General features: G+C 54.5%; 1 protein-coding gene across 3 annotated transcripts; it reads right to left on the bottom strand.

The window, feature by feature from the left end:
* Window positions 1–1,282: 1,282 nt before the first annotated feature.
* Pgf (placental growth factor) lies at window positions 1,283–13,507 on the bottom strand. Of its 3 annotated transcripts, none has more exons than XM_071606701.1 (8): window positions 13,376–13,507; window positions 13,098–13,240; window positions 11,882–11,924; window positions 7,262–7,458; window positions 6,968–7,044; window positions 4,954–4,983; window positions 4,786–4,848; window positions 1,283–1,688 (listed from the first exon to the last, which is right to left on the bottom strand). In XM_071606701.1, exons 2-8 carry the CDS (start codon window positions 13,170–13,172, stop codon window positions 1,661–1,663), a joined length of 513 nt encoding a protein of 170 aa, XP_071462802.1. In that variant the 5' UTR covers window positions 13,173–13,240; window positions 13,376–13,507; the 3' UTR covers window positions 1,283–1,660. The 3 variants fall into 3 exon arrangements, with proteins under 3 accessions (XP_071462802.1, XP_071462806.1, XP_027787544.1); XM_071606705.1 differs by having other exon boundaries at window positions 11,882–11,921; XM_027931743.2 differs by lacking the exon at window positions 4,786–4,848.
* Window positions 13,508–18,062: the final 4,555 nt, after the last annotated feature.

Raw genomic sequence — 18,062 nt, 5'->3', positions numbered from 1 at the left:
CATAAATAGAAGGGAACATTTTTTCATGCCAAGGTATTAAGGAGGTAGGCGGAGGAAGTTGGGAAGTAAAAGGAAGAAGAAATTGGCAGAAAACCCCTGCTTCTAGCAGCCTGAGCAGGTGGAGATCCTGCAGTTCAGTGCCCTGGGGTCCAGGTCCGGAGGTGTCCCTGCAGCCTGAGGAGTCTGGGAACTCCATTCACCTGGGGTCTAGAGGGCCAGGCCCTGCGCTGGGTGGGGTTAGGTGGCTCTGGGGCAGAAGGGGACCATTGAATTTTATGGTGTTCAGAGGTGGCTAGGGCCAGGCCTCTCCCCAACTCTGGGGTAAGACTACATCTGGGAGCCCCTCGTTGGGGAAGGTGTGGCCCTAGGGTGCTGTGGGAGTGGGCCTGAGCAAGCCCCAGGGCAGCCCTGGAATAGCCTGTATAGAAAAAGTCTCCATGATGACCCAAGACACGGAGACTGGAGCCTGGGCACTGTTAGAATGTGTCCAAGTGGGAGGACCATCTAGCGAAGGCCCTTGTGTTAGAGATGAAAAAGGAAGGTAGAAGGAGACCCAGGGTCACTTGGTGAGTTGGAGACGTGGTCCTGGCCTCTGAATCCCACCCAGTTTGATGTCCTCTGGCTCCATCCGTCATTTCAACTTCTTGGGCCTCCGCTTCTCTACTGTCAAAGGAAGAAGGCAGGAGAACGCCACCTCGCTGAGCTGCAACCTGGGCAGGTTTTCTAAGATGGGAAACTGAGGCTCCGAGGTGGCCTTGCGCTCTGCCCGTTTTCTGCTCCTGCCCACTGCTCCAGCACACACGACCCTGGACAGGCTGCTTCCAGACTAGAATGCTTTATTCAAGAGAATCTGGCTTGGCAGTCAGACGGCCCTGCGGGGCAGCTGGTGGGGCACAGGGCCCTTGGGGAATCTGCTCCACTTTCGCAGCCACTGGGCTAAGACATAAGGGCCCCTCTCCCGGTGACCTCATTCCCATTTTGCTGGGCTCCTCCTTGTCCAGCCTGCTCGCTGTCCAGCCTGGGGCCCACTCAGCCTAAGTCCCTGAGACGGGGACAGAGTGGTGGTGCCCTGGCTAGAAAGAACAATGTTCCCAAAATAAGCAGGTGGCAAAGTGGGAGGGCGTGACCTTGGAGGACAGGAGTGGCAAAAGCCCCCAGGCAAGCGCCGTTCTCCAGCACTGAACATCCTGGTCTCCTGGGTGAAGAGCCGCTGTCAGGAAGAGGAGGACCAGTCTGGATCCCCTCCACCCACCCTCCTCCTTCCCACCCAGCCTGGGCCGTGGTGGCCGGAGCACGCGCCTGTACCCCTGCCTGGGCCAGGAGCTGGGCTCCCTGTGCAGAGCGCTGGGCCCAGGAACAGACTCTGGGTCCCCTCTGGGGCCTGGCCTGCCCCTTGCAAGGCCACATGTCTCGCTTCTTCCCAAGCCGAAGCTCCCACAGGTCCGTGTCTGGCTTCCTTCTTTCTCTCACGTTCTGTTTAAGGCACTGAATTCCTGAGGGTCCTTTCCCTCCATTCCTCTTGTCCTGGAGGGAGGGATTCATTCAACAGGGATGCAGTTGGCTAATAAATAGAGGACAGGTACCAGCAGGGAGGTCACCAGGAGTGTGACAGTAATAAATACACGAGCTGGGGGCGGGGTCTCGCTCCTCCGAGGGGTGGTTACGTCTGAGGAACAGTGTCACTGCACCTGCCAAGACCAAACACAGACAGGCAGGGGTGTCAGCACACTGTGGAGGGTGGGAGGTGGACGCAGAGGGGAAGCTTGGACAGGGTGCACAGGGAGGGTGCAATGCTCCTGGGACCCTGCTGACACAAAGGCCATCAAGCAGCTGCGGGCCACCCTTCACTGAACACTCACCCAGGTGCCCAGCCTCGTGCCAAGCCTGTCACAACATCCCAGGAGGAAAGTCTGAAGAACTGCCTTCCTGGTGGGATGATGTTCCCTCATCTGCATGGAACTAAAGGAACCTAGTTTCTCATCTGAGAGACCCAGAGAGGTCAAGAAACGCCCAAGATCACACAGCTAGTCAGGGACAAAGTCACATTTGAACTCAGTCTGACTTCATGTAAGAACAGCAGTCTTCAAATAAGGGAACAGGTGCCTTTAGATGATTGTGAAGCCTGAGAAATGATGATTTTAAAGAAATTGGTTTTCAGCCTTTGTGGGTATATGGCCTTACGATTGGTTGTGTGAAAAAGTGACTGAGGTCCGCTTCATTACCCCTCTTCCTTTAGAAAGGAAGGGATGCACCTGGTCCTTTCTAAATCCTGTTAAAGTGCTCTGCAGCAAGGTGAAAGTGTTCTGAGGACACGAAATGGAAGGACAACCTGAATCCTGGTGTAGGTGTTGAGACCGAAATACATCAAAGGACTGGGTCACCAAGTCCTTGGCAAGTGAGGAGATTTCTTTTCTTTTTTGGTACAGGGGATTGAATTCAGGGGCACTTAACCACTGAGCCACATCCCCAGCCCCTTTTTAAATATTTTATTTAGAGACAGGGTCCCACTGATTTGCTTAGAGCCTCACTGAATTGCTGAGACGGGCTTTGAATTCACGGTCATTCTACCTCAGCCTCCCAAACTGCTGGGATTACAGGCACGCACCACCGAGCCCGGCGAGTTAGGCTATTTCTACATTTTTGAACAAAATTGAAGAGCAACCTAACCTAGCTGTCAGCCGATATATCATCAGAAGTGATTTTCGTTAGCAGATCACCCTGAGGTTTTTGGCAAATAACTTGGAAGGAGTTCAAGTAATTGAGTGGCATCCAGTCCCATTTACTTATTTCTGAGTTTGATTCCTCAACCTTTTCATCTACAAAAAATGATAAACAGAAGTGCAATTTATGCTGAATCCCGTCTCAGTCTGGCAGGAGGTAACATTCATCAACAGAGTCATTAACTAATTGAAAAGAGGCAGCCACATCCATCTCATTGAGATGCATCCCCAATAAGATGGATTGTACTTTTAGGCTTTAAATTTATTAAAGTATGATGTATTTGTGCTGTTTTGGTCAAGTGGTACTACCAATAATTATTTCAATAATTTATTCCAGGAGAAAATTTAATTTGGTTTCATGCTCACAGGATATTAAAAATAGTTTGAACTTATATACCATTTTGTGGCAGCCAAATCTAACAAGATGGTAAATAATTTTTTTTATTTTTCTTTTTGCAGTATGGGTATCAGATACAGCACTTTGTATATGCTAGGCAAGCTCTCTATCACTGAGCTAAACCCCCAGCCCAATAAAAGACTTTTGAGCATTAAAAGTAATATTATATTAGGCAGAAATTCTGTAGGGGAAGTGAAACAGAAATGAGCTGTTTCACTCTTGAGCTATAAACTCAGCAGCTTGGGAAGCTGAGGCATGAGGATTGCAAGTTCAAAGCCAGCCTCATCTTATGAGGCCCTAAGCAACTCAGTGAGACCCTGTCTCTAAATAAAATTCAAAAAAAGGCTGGGGATGTGGCTCCATGGTTGAGCACCCCTGGGTTCAATCCCCAGAACCATAAAAAACATAAATGCAAAGTCCCAGGCAAATAGAAGTAATGTTATACGTAAGTAAATATTAAGGGAGGTTATGCATATATTTTTTTGCTGTTCATTTTTTTAATATTAGATGAGGAGGAGGACTACATTAGGACAGCATATTCAGTAGGATATTTCTGGAGACTGACTTATAGACTCACTCTTATAATAGTTTTACACTAAAATATTATTATTTACAATGTGCCAGAAATTATATCCTTTGCAACTGTTTGTAATTATGATAAGAAAGGGTCAAACCACAGAGAGCAAGAAAGTCCATGAGTTCTGGAAATTCTTTCAGAAAATGCCCTAATGAAATGGTTGACGACTGATGGCTGGGAGATGGCGTGATGGGACACTCTGTACCTCGGGCTGCCTGGCTCCCTTGATTTCACTGCCAGTTTCTGCCCTAAATGGCTGTGTGGGCTCAAGGTAGAAATGAGGGCCATAAGCCTTAGGGGGCCTTTGCCAAATCCCTGTCTTCCCAGATGGGGTAGAGATCTCCACTCTTGAAGGACCTGGCTTCTGGGGTCAGGACTTGGGTAAGCTCCACTCCTACAGCGTGAAATGGTTTCCTGTCATGCAGCTAGAAGCAGACCTAGGCCCTGAAGGGAAACCCTGGTTTACTGTGCATGTACAATATTTTATTTTTACTATTTATTCTCACAAATTTAGGTATTCCCTTCTCTAATCCTTCTCTCCCAGCCACACTCAACTCTGGGACTCCAGCCTGCTGTCCCCAATGTGAAGCCAAAATAGGCAAGGGACATGGAGAGGGGAAGAGGAAGCAAAGGGACCCTAGAGTAGAAAAACAACTGGGAGCCAGTAGGGGCTGCACCTCTCCAGGGCTGTGAGGAGCAGCCCTAGCCAACTTTGTGTCATTCGAATGTAAATGCCCTAAGCCCTTGTTCGCTTGCCGATGGGTCTGGCACGCAGGAAGTGCTTGGTAAGTGTTTGTCAAATGACCCAGCGCTTGGCATACTTCCTGCCCCATCAATTTAGGAAGAGAAAAACTAGGCTCAGAAAGGTGACGTGATTTGTTCTAGATCTCACAGAGATTAGGGGCTAAGCCAAGGCAAGAACAGAGGGTCCCTGATGCTTTCTGGGCCTGAGGGAGGTGCAGCCCTTATTCTGGTCACCAAGAGTCCCTGAGCCTTGTCTGTCCTCAGGCGGACCACTGACCCCTGCCAGCAGGGAGAGGCCCCCCATTGGGCCCAGCCTCCTTGCCATCCCTGGGCTCCCACTCACTCACTGATGGCAGTCTGTGGATCTCTGCTTCTCTTTCTTCCTCTTCCCCCTGCCCTTGAGTCTCCTCCTGCAATAAGCCAAAAGCATCAGGACAAAGCGTCTGGGGCCCTCATGCTAGGACAGGGGCTGGCAGGTCGGAGAATACCCCATGCCCCAGCCTCTTGCCACTCACCTTTCTGGCTTCATCTTCTCCCGCAGAGGTCTAGGGAAACAGAGAGAGGGGAGAGGGGAATCAGGAGAGCAGTAATGGGGCCCCCCTGCCATCCCACCACCTCCCCTCAGACTTCCTTAGGATTGGTTCTGCAGTTGACACTGTGGCCACTAGGGGGAAGCATGGAGCTGGTGAGGGAGAGATGGCCAGAGGCCTCTGGGCTGGGGTTCCTACCCTAGGTTCTGGTGACTCCCCCCCCAAGAGAGGTACAAATCCCCCCTTAGGGCTCCTCATCTGCATGCCTCAGCCTCTTGGCATCAAATCTGGGGTCTTTTGAGTCTATTCTCTGCTTCTTCACTTTCTCTGTTAACTTCCTCCCCTTTCTTCCAGGGTGCATTCTGGGAATTTCCTCAAGGATGGTAATTGATGGATGAGACCATGGACAGAGGCGATGATTGCTGCCAGCCAAGGCTGCCTGTCAGGGCACAACCCCCACCCCTCCCTGGCAACACCAGGGGCAGTGGGTGAGGGTGGTGACGGGAGGTGAACACAAGCTGCATGGTCACCAGGCATGTCCCAGCTCTGCCTCCCGGGGATGTGGCTGTTGGCCCAGAAGTGAGAAGAAAGGTGTTCCTGTTGCCAGGCCTGTTGGAAGGGGATGGGGCCTCAGTCTTCTCTGGGAACAGTGGGGGGAGGGAAGGGGGCAGCAGGGTAACAGTCAGTTCTGGGCTGTGGGCAGGGAGGGAATTCTGCCCTGGACTGCTCCTGCCTTGGGAATGCCTGCTCTCCATATAGGGCAAGTCAGAGACACTCTAGAAACCTCGCTTTCCTCATCTGCTCATGCTACAAGAGTGGTGCAAAGGCAAAGGTAATGTAGAAGGTGACGGGCACTGTACAGCACTGTACCCAGGAGGGATCGTGACTGAGATTTTGCTGTACAGCTGGCTGAGCAGAAACAGGGCCCTCAATGCTGACATGGTGAAGAGGGCCTGGAGTCTGGGCTCAGGTTCAAAGTGGGCAGCCAGAGCCCCAGGTACCAGGCAGGGCTGAGCCTAAGTGGTCCTGGGGCTATGGGAGAATGTGGTGATGACCAAGAGAGGCAGCATGAAAAGGGGAGGCCTAAGACAGACAGGCCAGAGTTCAAATCCAAATCCCCCCTCCATACTCACTAGCTGCATCTGCCTGGGTTTCCTCACCTACACAGTGGGGACAGGGCAGCCACAAGAGCAAGGACCTTGTCTGCTTTGCTGGTCACTGTATCCCAAGCATCTAGGCCAGTGCCTGGCATACAGTAGGCACTTAATAAACATATGTGAGTAAATGAGAAAACACAATCAAATGCCTCATCTGGGGCTGGGCACAGTAGGTACATAATAAGAGCTTGTCCTTCGCCTCTTCCTACCCCACACGGGCTCTAGGCCTGGCCAGTCCAGTGCCTCGCCCCATGGCCTAGTGGTACCTAGAGCAGCATCTCAGCCTGTCTCGCTCTTTCTGGACCTGGATGTCAGTACCAGGCCTGCTGTTCCTAGTGCTTGGGACCCAGGCAGCAAGGCAGGTGCTGGCCCAGCCTTAGCGGGTTGGACGAGGGTGAGATGGCAGGGGCTTCAACTTTAAAGAAACCTCAGCGCGTCCTTTCTCCCGCCCCTCTGCTCCCACCAGAGCTCGTCCTTCCTTCTGATTCTCAGCGCAGTCGCCCCCTCCCGAGGGCATGCAACCTGGCCCAGAACCAAGTCCAGGCTTGTGATGCCTTTGCCTCCAGGGGCCTGTGGCAGCTGCCTCCCATCTCAGAGAACAACGTGCGCTAAGCCCCTGCAAGTCTGGGAGGGACCCAGGCTTCCCCTTCCCCTGTGGCATCTCAGCAGCTGTACTCCAGCTGCTGGGATCAGCTCCCCAGGCCAAACTGGCTGGTGGGGTTAGAGAATGAAAGGCAGCTGCCCCGGGTCCATTAAGCAGGGAAGTAAGCGCTGCCTGCCGCAGGGCCCGTAGCTCCACCTCTGCCCTGGGACCCTGTCCCGGAGGTCTACCCAGGACCTACCTGCACTCGCAGCTCACGTGCTGAGAGAATTTCAGCTCCACATAGGAGGGTGGACCCTCCGGGGGGATCTTCAGGATCTGCAGGAAGAAAAAGGCCAATGCCTGGTGAGGGTGCAGCTGAGTGGCCGCGAGATGAGCCGGGCTCAGGAAGGAGCACCCTGTGCTGGGGAGGGGATCGAGGGTCCCTGGCCGGGGCCTTGGCCCGCCTCCTCCTCTCTCCACATCTTTTCTAGTGGGCATGTTCCTGGGTAGGGGCTGGCCAAGGAGCCCGCGGCACATGAAGAGGGCCCCCTACCTGCATGGTGACGTTGGTTGTCTCCACGGGCAGACAGTGCAGGTCCTCGTCACCACAGCAGCCAGTGCAGCGCTTCAGGGAGACACAGGACGGGCTCAGTATGTACTCCATCTCACTAGGGTACTCGGTCACAATGTCCACCAGCTTCTCCAGGGCCCGGCAGTAGCTGCGGCCCCACACCTCATGGAAGGGTATCACTACAAAGGCAGGAGGGTGGGTCAGGCCAGCAGGTGGCTCCCTGAAGCCGAGGCCTGGCTCCCAGGGTAGCCCATGTGTCCTTCTCCCTCAGCCCTCAGTCCCATCTGAGCCACCTCTGTTCTTCGGAGCTTCTGACAGGATCCCTTTGGGATGCCTGCTGGACCCTTGGCTCTTCTTCTGGGTACAGATCCCAGCAGAACAGAATCTCTTAATCCTGAGCTCTCAGCTCTGTTCTCTGCTCAGGTAGCCATGCGGGTCTTGGTTCCTTGGAGCTTTGAGGACTGTGCCTGGCAGCTCCCCAAGTCCTCTGACCCTTCTCAGGCCTGACCTGGTACTTCCTCCCATCGTGGGGAACGTGCTAAAAACCATTCTGGAGTCCTGCAGGGAGGGTTGGCCTTCCCCTTAGTCCTCTGCCCAGAAGCCTACCATGGCTCCCTCGTGTCCCGCCCCACACAGTGCCAGCTCCTCTGCCTGCAACCAAGACCACATGGAGCAATGTGGCCCAGCCTTCTCTCCACTCGGAGCCAGAGCCAGCACACTGAGCCAGGGCACATGACGTCCTTCCCCAGGTCTGGGCTTTTGTGCTGTGTGCTGCAGGAGGAGGGTGATGTTCTTTTCCTTCTTTTTTTGTTTTACTTTTTTTCTTTGCGATGCTGGGGATGAAGCCCCAGGCCTCAGGCGGGCCAGGCAAGTGCTCTACTGCTGAGCTACACCCTGGGCCCACCCTTCCACTTCTTCCCAAGGAAAGCCCCGCCCCTGCTTCCCAGGGTCCCCTTCCCACCTCCTCCCTGCCTTCCCCAGAGATTCTCTAGGCTCCTCCACCGAGCACAGCTTGGCCCCAGGCTTCTCCTCCTCTCTCTTATCATTGGTGGCTCTTATCTCCTTTACAGCCCAACTGAGGCTCTGGGAAGTCAGGAGTGAGGCAGAGGGCTGGTAAACACAGGCTAAGTGACTCCTGACAGATTAGATGACAGTTCATTGAGGATTACCGGGGCCATCCCTGAACCCTGAACTGTCCTGGTTGTGGTGAGTGGGATCTTTGGGGGACTGATCTGGAATCTCTCAAAAAACACTACTCCTTTAAGGGAAGGTCTGGTGCCAGGACCCAATAGAGGTTCCCTGGGAGTGGACAAGAGCCAGGACATCCAGTTTCTAGTCCTGGCTTTATACTGACTGTGTGACCTTGGGGAGGTCACTTAACCTTTCTGGATATATCAGTTTCCCCGGCTAGGGAAAAAGAAGGTTGGGAATAGGTGGTTGCTAAGGTCTCCCTCGCTCTGACAGACTGTGATTCAGTTCGTGCAACCCAGCCGGCCTAGCCTTGAGAATGTGGGCACAGAAACATCCCTGGGCCCGGGTCATCCTGCTCCACATCTGATGGTCATCCTCAGCTGCTGGAGGAGGACAGGGAGCTGGGTCACCTGGGAGCCCTGCAGCCTTGGCATAGAGCAACGGCCTCTCCCAGCAGTCCCTCACTTCCTCCCATGGCTTTTCCCAGGAGGCAGATGGGGCCAAAGTCCATTCCCCTGAGCCTATGAGGACCTGAGTCTCAGGGCAATCTCAGAAGAAAAATAAACTTCAGTCACAGCAGAGGCCCTTGAGAAAGGCTGGGAGCTGGTGGAAAGTACCCAGAGCCAGGACGGCCACATGGAGATGGCGGGGCCACCACGGCCAGCAGACCCGGCTCACTGGAGTGTGGGCTGCTCATCTTTCCCTGCTCACCCCAGGGGGCACTTGGGCTGGACCAGGGCTGGAGGGGGATCCCCAGGCTCCCTGACACTCCCTCTCCAGGCCACTGGACACTCCCCCTGGGCCCAAGAGGGAAACAAGTCCTCTTTCCCCATAGGCACCCTGCAGCCCAGGGGGAGCCTGCCTCCGCAATACAGGGTCAGAGAGCACCTTCCTATCGCCAGCTCCATGAGCTGTATGTTTAGTCTAGAACCTTCGTGAGCACTATGCGACTCTGAACATTTAATCTCTGCCGTGGAAACATAAATAAGAGCAGAGGGATAGTCAGGGCCCAAGCACAGCAGAAGGCTCGGTTTCCTGTTCTGGGACCAGCCATTAGGGAGGGGGACAAGAGCAGAGAAGGGAACACCCCAGCCCCCTGTCATCCATAAATAAATCCCACCCAGCTGGGCCTAGAGGCCACGGCCAGGTTGAGCAGAGCCAGCTGGGCCAAGGCTGCAGAGGAAGGGATTTCCTCTCCTCGACCCCACACCCATGGTAGGGCTCTGCGTCCACAGCACCCAGGCTCCAGGGCTCCGAGATCCTGAAATCTGTCACTTTCTGGCCCAGGTAGGGAGACTGTTGGTAAGGGCGGAGAAGGCAGAGGAGTGGGGCCTGGTTTACCTGGAAGCTACCTAGAAAGAGTAGCTCATCTCTGGAGGCCCCTGTCTGGGTGTGAAGGAGGAACAACACTGGGCTGGGCGAGGGGCCAGCTGAGGGAGTGCGGTGGCCGCTCTCACGTGTGGGGTGTGGGCCGAGCCCCTCAGGAGGGAGCTCCACTGGGCTGCTCCAGGGAGCGCGTCTGCTGGCCCCCTGGTCTGTCAGGGCTTGGGGTGGGGGTGGGGTGAGAGGAAGGGGAGGCTGAGGCCCCATCAGGCACCGGGCCAGGGCTGGGTGTTCCCCCAAGGAGACTACTCCTGCAGCCACTCCTGGGCGCTCAGCTGTCTCCAGCCCTGTGGGTGCGTCTCCATCTGTTCCTAACTTTCTATTTTATGGAGAATAGAGGACACCCAGGAAGGGACATGTTTAATCCTGAGAACAAGCTTCTGGAAGCCGCTGGGGAGGGGCTGCTGGGCTGGGCAGAGCCGCTGGCCACCAGTCGGAGCCCAGCAGGTGTCCTCCTCACTAATGGGGCACATAGCCAGCCAGCCACAAGGGACACCCTGATTGTGCCTGCTCAGCCACCCAGCAGTTGGGAGGGCCTGGTGGCAGGTTCTGCCAGATACATTGCAAAGTGCCTGAGGCTTAGGCGATCCTAAGGACCTCTCTGAACTCCAGGTTCTTCATCTGTAAAGTATGGATAATGTGAATGTTTTCTTAGTTCACAGCCCCGTGGTCAAACGACATGATAGTAAATGCCCATGAAGAATGAAAAATCAATGGCCATGGCCAGACCATGCTATCTCTCTTGCTTCGGTGTTAGCAGGAAGAGATGTCATTTTCAGATTTTGAACACTGGAGCCCAAAGCTCACTGTGCTTCCCTGGCCACAATACAAGCTCCCTGATGGATTAGAATGACAGCTGAGCTGACCTATATGAATCTATGCTCTCAAACCTCCTCACCCAACATCCTGGTGTATATCTTTGTGTATCTTCCATGAGTCAGAGAATCCTATAGTCTTAGAAAAAGAAAGAACCTTCAGAATCATGTAGTCGAATGCTCCCATTTTGCAGATGAGGAAACTGAGGCTCAGACATCTTTGGCACCTGTTGCCAAAACTGCACTAAAAGCATCAAAATGAACATGGTGTAGAGTTGGGGGGTTGGGGTTTAGTCCCTCCCCAAATCCCAGAGAGCATAATATTAAGGCAGTTCCAGAGGGCATAGCAAGGGGTGTCACTGAAGCCAAGGATAGCTAACCCGCCCCTGCTCAGTGGCCAAGGGGTCTGGGTCTCAGGCATCAGCGTGAGAGAATCTGGCTGCTGGGTTGGCAGGCAAGTAGCCAGACGGGCAAGCCAACAGAGGGTGTCCCAGCCCATGGACGGCTATCACACGAGTGTGTGGTGTGCACGTCTCTACACGCCCCCCTCCCACAGCATGGTGGGAAGCCTCAGCAGTGGTGTGTGGCCACTCTGCACGTCTTGGAGAGGCAGGAAGGGAGGAGCAAGGCAGGGGGCCTGGCATGGGCCTCTTGTCTTCTGCATGTATGTCTCTTTGGCAAATGTCTCCTTGCCCTTTGAAGATTCCCTCTTGATGCAACCCGGGGCGGGGAGTGTTGGGGCCAGGGAGGGCGCGACTCATGTTCTGTCTGTTTGTAATCAATGGAAAGGCCTGGTCAGATCCCTGCAGCTCCACCAGGGTTGGGCTGTGGGGAGGCCTTTTACCCCACCCGGTCCTCTTGCTTGCTTGCCCACTGCATCCAGCTCCCAGACCCCCAGTCTGGATCCTGGCACTCACTGCCTACCCCACCCTCCAAGACCCTGACTGCACCCTCACCCCAAGCTGGGAACAGGTTCCTAGCCAGCCCAAGAGTGGAGTGACTCTGGCCCAGGGCTGCTACACCTCTCCATGTTGCTGGGTCTCAATGGGTAGATTGATCAGGTCCTGCCAACTTCATCAGCAGTAGCTTATAGACTCTCCCAACTTATTTCCAGCCAGTACCCAACTCTGCATGCCAATCCCATCCCATCCTCTGCTGGGGCTTGGGAGGAAGGAGAGGGGCTGAGCACATGGACCCCAGCCTGGCTGCTTACCTTCCACCTCTGATGAGCTGGTCTCAGCAGACAGGGCCCGCTGCTGTGGACAGAAAGGTGCAGAAATGACGGAGGTCACCTTGGGGCTTTGCGTTCTGGGACCCATGTGATGGCAGGAAGGTAGAGGCCCCCAGAACTCTTCCCCACCCTCTGCACACACTCTGCCCTGTCTCAGAGCTGCCTCTTTCTACACGTGACTAAAACCAATTAGACCCTAGGTAAGTCCCACCTCTCTCTGGCCTCAGTTTCCTCATTTGGAAAAGGATGGGAGGCTGGAGGCCTCTGGAGGCCTCCTGTGTCCCAAAGATCTTATGATCCTGTGGGGTCTCCCTTCTACCCAGCCCCCAGGCCAGCCCTGCTGGGCCCTGTACAGCCCGCCTTGGCTGGGTGCCAGAGCCCAGGGGGAGGTGATCAGCTGGTGGGAGCTGAGGGGCTGGAGCAGGCGGCGCCATGAGCTGGTGCTGCCGGTAACGTTACACCTCTGGCCAGCCCTGCAGCAGGCAGGCTGGTGGCTGGGCTGCTCAGCAGGGGACTGTCCAGTCCACCAACTCCTGGGCTGCGGCTGGGGACTCCCAGGGCAGCAGGGCAGTGCAGTGGGAAGGGAGCTCATTGGCTTTGTCAGGATTTCACTGCCCAAGCTGGCTCCCAGCCAAACTCACCCAGCTCCTGGGAAAAGGGCCCTGCTCACTTCCCCAGGCCCTGCACTCAGGACCTCCAGCCACCCACCCAGAGGAGAGGGCATAGCAGGACCCCTTGTCTCATCCCCAGCTCACCCCTGAGCTCTTGTGGGGGCAGGGCCTATCCTCCCCACCAACAGCCTCTTCAGCCAGCTTCCTCCCCACCAGGCCAGGTCAGAGGTCCTGGGGGCGCCTGGCTGGTCACCGGGCCTCGACCCTGACCACAAGGCCAGGGAACTGCCTGGGATTAGTGGACAGATGCTTTTAGCAAAGCCACTAGGGCTCCAGGGGCCAGACAGGAAACCTCTCTCCTCCCTGTGGCTTCCCTGCCCCCACCAAGACAGCCCCCTGGAGCTGGGGACAGCCCAGTCTGAGAGCTCTTCCCAGAGGACACTGGTCCAGCCTGGCCCCTGGGAAATGTGTGTACATCCTAGGAGGTCCTGCTCCATGGAGCAGATCTGTGACTTCAGAGCCCCCTGCTTCCAGTGCTGGGAGGGGGAGATTAGGAGAGCCAGGCCAGGGGTGGGGGGTGTTCTTACCTGGGGGTGCACAGCAGGCAGCGCCAGCCCAGCCAGGAGCTGCAGGAAGCAAGTGAGCAGCCTCAGGGCTAGCATCTTCTCAGAAGTCCTGAGCCAGGGGGCTCCAAGGGAAAATCACCATGCTAGTCCCCCTGGGGGGTTTCCTGGCACAGGAGAAGAGTTGAGTGAGGGGCTGAATGTCCCCCTCACTGCTGCCCGGAGGTCCCCGCTGGTGGCCCGAGCATCCTTTGGAAGCTCGGGGAGTCAGGAGCCAGCAGGTAAGGTTGTGGCTGCGGTACCTGGTGAGGAGCCTCCCGGCGGGTCGGGGCGGCGTGGGGCAGGCAAGTCCTTGGGAGGGTCCTCGGGGGCACGATGCGACCACAAGTCGTCTCGTGGCTGGGCAGAAGAAGTCTGAGGATGCAGTTTCCTGCTCAGACAGCAGCTCTCTTCTGGGACTGAAGCTGGTCGGCGACGCGGTTTCAAGGCTGTGCACGGGGCGGGGCTCCAGGCCACCCCGCCCACCGCGCCTCCCGCCCGAGGCCCGGCAGCGGCCCAGCGCAGAGCGCGGCCCGCGGGGCGGCGGCGGCGGCGGCGCGGAGCGGAGCGCGCAGAGCCTGGGGCTAGTGGACGGGGCGATCGCCACACAGACCCCAGGGCCTCAGCCAGCCCCGGGCCAGCCCACCCAGAGCCACGACCCAGCCGGCCTCTCTGGGCTGGCCACCTCGGGTGGTGCCTCCAGGTGCGCCGCCCAACGTCTGCCATCGAGGCTCAGGACTTTGTCTCTCGCGGACAGCTGCGCTGCATCCCTAGGAGGCAGCACCTTGGTCTGACCCTGCGTGGCCATGTCACGCCATCCCCACAGTCCTCGGGGGTGAAAGGATCAGTGATCCCATTTTATAGACGAAAAAACCGAGGTTGTGAGAGTGCCCCGCCTGCCAATGTTGAACGCACACGTGCACTCTTGAAAAGTGCATGTGCGTGTGCGCGTGTGTGCGTGTGCGCGTGCCTGTGTTTCCGGAGAACTAGCAGAGACAAAATCCAAGCTACGTGACTCCAGAACCGTCTCTCCACCCTGTCTACCACCCTCAGCCCCCCACGCAGCCAGCAGGGCAGCCCAGCTGTGGGCGGCCCACAGGAAGCACCTCAGGGCACCTGGCTGGGGGTCCAGCCCTGCTTCCTCCTGGGGAAGAGCGCGCTTTGGCCAGCCCAGCAGGGGTGGAGTGGTCTAACCTGGCATCTCCTGGTCCCAGGCTAAGGAGGAAATGCTCCCGTGTAGCAGGGAGGGGTGTAGTGACTGGGTCTGTGTCTGTTCGCGTGCATGAGCATTTGTGTGTGACTGTGAAGATACACATCCAGTGGTGTGCCCACCGACCATCCAAATTGGACACTCTGTATGGGCTGGGTCTTTGAGTATCTCTGTATGCATGAGTGAGTGTGTGTGTGTGTGTGTCCAGGGATGTTTGGAAATATGTCTGAACATGTATTTCTGTGGGATTATGAGTCTGTATGCCTGATGTGTCTCTGCATATGTGCGTCCTTCACTGTTTGTGAATACCTGGACAGGCTTCTATATGTAACCATGCAAGTTGGTGGCATTTGTGTTTATTCCCCCTTAGTCCTCAATGATTCTTTACCACTACCACTGTCACAGCCCTCTGTGCCCAGCTCCCTGGCTACAAGGACCTGGCAGGATTTGGAATCATGAGTTGGCTAGGCCTGGGGGTGGTGGGGGACTGTGGGGGAGGAGAGGGCCTGGGAGGTGACCCCTACAGCTCACATTTCAGCCAGAAGCAGGGAGGCCAGGGCAATCCTGGGTCTCACCCCAGTGACCTCTGGTCTGCTGCTTGCCTGCCCACCCACGAGGGGCTGCCAGAGACGCTGCCTCCCTGCCCAGTTAGCTCTAAGCCTGGAGGTCCAGGAGCCAAGGGCCAGTCAGCGGCCAGCTAAGCGGGGGCTGCAAAAAGCATTCTGACGAGCTCCAACATGCTAGGGTTCTTAAGATGGATATATTTCTTCCTGGGCCCATGGTCATTGGGGAGAGTCACTGTGCATGTGCATGAAGGTGAGAAGCTCTGTGCTGTGAGCTGTATCATGCATTTGCCCATGACATCTGTGTATATGTGTGCACGTATTTGTGTCTCTTTGGGATTTGGATTCATATGTGTGTATTATGCACTAATGTGTGTATTTATCTGTATCATATATGATTGTCTATATTAAATATTTTGAGTGCTTATGTGTTGAGCATATTTGCTTGTCACTGTGCTTATATAGAGGTGTGCATTATGTATTTATTCATTCATTTGATACATATTACTTTAGTCCTACTGTGCTCCTAGCTCTTGCCCAGGTGCTGGGGATATAGTACCACCATTCCCTCAACATTAAATTAACTATGGTGTGAATGGCACAGATGGCCGGGAATGCCAAAGCACTCCTTCTTCACTCCTGTGTGGCCTCAATACTTTAGGGAATGTGTATGATTCCCACAAGGGCACCTCAATCTATGGACACTAGACCACAGGCCACACCCAGCTTCTGGGCTGGGGCTGGGGCTGGGGCTCAGTGGTAGAACACCTGCCTAGCATTTGGTTCCACAAAAAGAAGAAGAATTTTAAAAAGACACTAAGCCAAGCTTCTGGGTTTTGAGATGAATTAGGTAGGGTAGGCAAGGTGGCAGAAAAAAAACAAGAAGACTCATGGCTTGAGTAGTTTATTCTTGCTCACTTCCAGGCCAGGGTACCTGTGCCAGATCTCTATTCCTCTGTATTGTGGCCCCACTGCTGACTAGCCATGTAACTTCAAGTCAAGATGTTCGCTTTTGAGCCTAATTCCTCCACTAGAAAGTGAGAATAAGAACATGCTTACTCCCTAGGGTTGTGTGAGGACTGGCCAGGTGTTGGGGCACCAGCCTTGGGAGACATCAGCCCTGATTTCTATTTATTTATTTATTTTATATTTTGGTACCAGGAATTGAACCCAGAGGTGCTCAATCACTGAGCCACACCCCCAGTCCTTTTTTTATATGTTATTTAGAGACAGGGTCTCACTAAATTGCTTAGGGCCTCACTAAGTTGCTGAGGCTGGCTTTGAACTCACAGTCCTTCTGCCTCAGTCTCCTGAGCCAAGCGGCTAGGATTACGGTCATGTGCCACCATGCCCAACTTTGGACCTGATTTCTAATTCAATTTTCGATTCTGATTAGAGAAATGAAAATGCTTCAGTTATAGAGTGGAGTCCTTGACAACATGGACAAAAGAGAAACAGAGAAGTTTATGCTTCTGCCAATTGCAGAGGAACAATAGGATGGTGAGATTTGTGCACACACGCGCATGTGCATACACTAATTCCCTCCATCGTGCTCCGGGTGACCAGTGCTCAGCTGTGGTGGAGGTCCTCTGAGTGGATCCACCTGCTAAGAAGATAGCAGAGTCAGTTTTCACAATTCAGCACCTAAGTGTTCATTGCCACAATCCTTTGCTGTTGTTTCAGGAACAGAAAGTGATATTTATTGAGTACCTGTTATGTGTGAAGCAGCATGCCTTGTCTTGTGTTTTACACACCAACTCCTTAACTCTGTCCACAACAACACGAAGCAGGTTTTAATTATTCCCCCCCACTTTTTTTTTTCTGGTTCTGGGAATCAAACCCAGGGCCTCACATGTACAAAGCATGCACTCTACCACTGAACTACACCCAGCCTGTTAATTATTCCCATTTTGAAGATGGGAAAATGGAGGCCTAGAGAATATAAGTAATTTGACAATAGCCATTTAGCTACCAAGGAAGGAATAGCAATGGGGATCCAACCTAGATCTTTCTCCAAAGGTCTTTTAAGTGAGTGTGAACTCTCTTCCCAACCAGAGTACAAGTACCTTGAGGGCAGGGCTGATGTCTAGAACCTATTGACAGAGCAGAGTGAGTGCTTGACAAACTCTGGATGGTCATGTGTGGGAAGAGGAGTCTCTGATCTCAGGAGCCGAACCTTTCCCGGGAGCACCAGGGGTTGGCCTGTGGAAACTGCACCCTGAGCAGCCATGGATTCCGGTTTGCGTGCTCTGCTGCCAGGCTCCCAAGGCTCCTCCCCACACCTTGTATTAGTCACAGCCTTTGTCTGAAACACCTGCCCTAACCCATCCCAATTTCTTGGCTTTCAGCTTCCTGACTCATTTTCCCATTTTGGTGTGGCTTCTTCAGTGTCTTGACCCTCTGAACTATTTCCCCTCCTATGACCTTTCCTTCTCTATAATGGATATCTGCTTCTGGTAAGGTGTCTCAGTGGCCCTGAATACACACCTCTGACCTTGTCCCTGAGCTCCAAGCCTGGGAATGGCCAATGTGGCTGAAAAGTGGCCTAAGAACTAAACCCTTCCCTTTCCTGGCTGGCAGAGAGCAGCCATGGGCAGCTCTGAGTCAAGGGCCTTTTCACTTTATAGGTTGGGCATGCTCTATAGCCAACTGTTACCCAAAGTCACCAACCAGCAAAGAGATGTTTGGTTGACGTCTTCTGCCTTTTCTTCCTGCCTCTTGGGCTGGGTTTTCCTGCAGACCCCCATGCCTCAGATCCGAGCCCTTCTCTTTGTTCCAGGTTCCTGTGACACTTAGATTGACCCTTCATCATGGTATCTGACCCTTAGTATCACAATTACCCAATTGCTTATCTGTCTGCCTCAGGGACTGTACAAAATCTAAGAGGGCAATGGTGTCTCAGGCTCGCCTATATATCTCCAGCTCTTTCGTACGTGGTGAAATGCACCAATCCTCAGAGACTCCTCTTCCCACATGGAAAATGCCCCATATCTCTGCATTCCTTGCTCAAATGCCCTTCAGCTCTTCAGAAGGACCCCCTCCTAGACCATACTCAAGACCTTTCAACTTGGGTGGGCCTGTCTGGATGAGGGCCAGTGTGGGAGAACCACCTTCCATTACTGTGTAATCATGTACTGGTTGGTCACCACAGTCCACCAGCCCCCAGGGGACAGGGCT

This window comes from Marmota flaviventris, chromosome 2 (genome assembly GCF_047511675.1).
Source record: "Marmota flaviventris isolate mMarFla1 chromosome 2, mMarFla1.hap1, whole genome shotgun sequence".
Lineage (NCBI taxonomy): Eukaryota > Metazoa > Chordata > Mammalia > Rodentia > Sciuridae > Marmota > Marmota flaviventris.
Note: the sequence above shows the minus strand (reverse complement) of the source record. Positions and strands in the feature narration are given on the sequence as shown.

Excerpts from the sequence above, each read along its gene's own strand:
- Pgf (XM_071606701.1), bottom strand. The coding sequence starts at position 13,172 with ATGCTAGCCCTGAGGCTGCTCACTTGCTTCCTGCAGCTCCTGGCTGGG. Across the intron at positions 7,459-11,881 it reads CAGCTCATCAGAGGTGGAAG|TGATACCCTTCCATGAGGTG; the intron begins GTAAGCAGCCAG and ends CTGCCTTTGTAG. Across the intron at positions 1,689-4,785 it reads AGATCCACAGACTGCCATCA|GTGCAGTGACACTGTTCCTC; the intron begins GTGAGTGAGTGG and ends TGGTCTTGGCAG.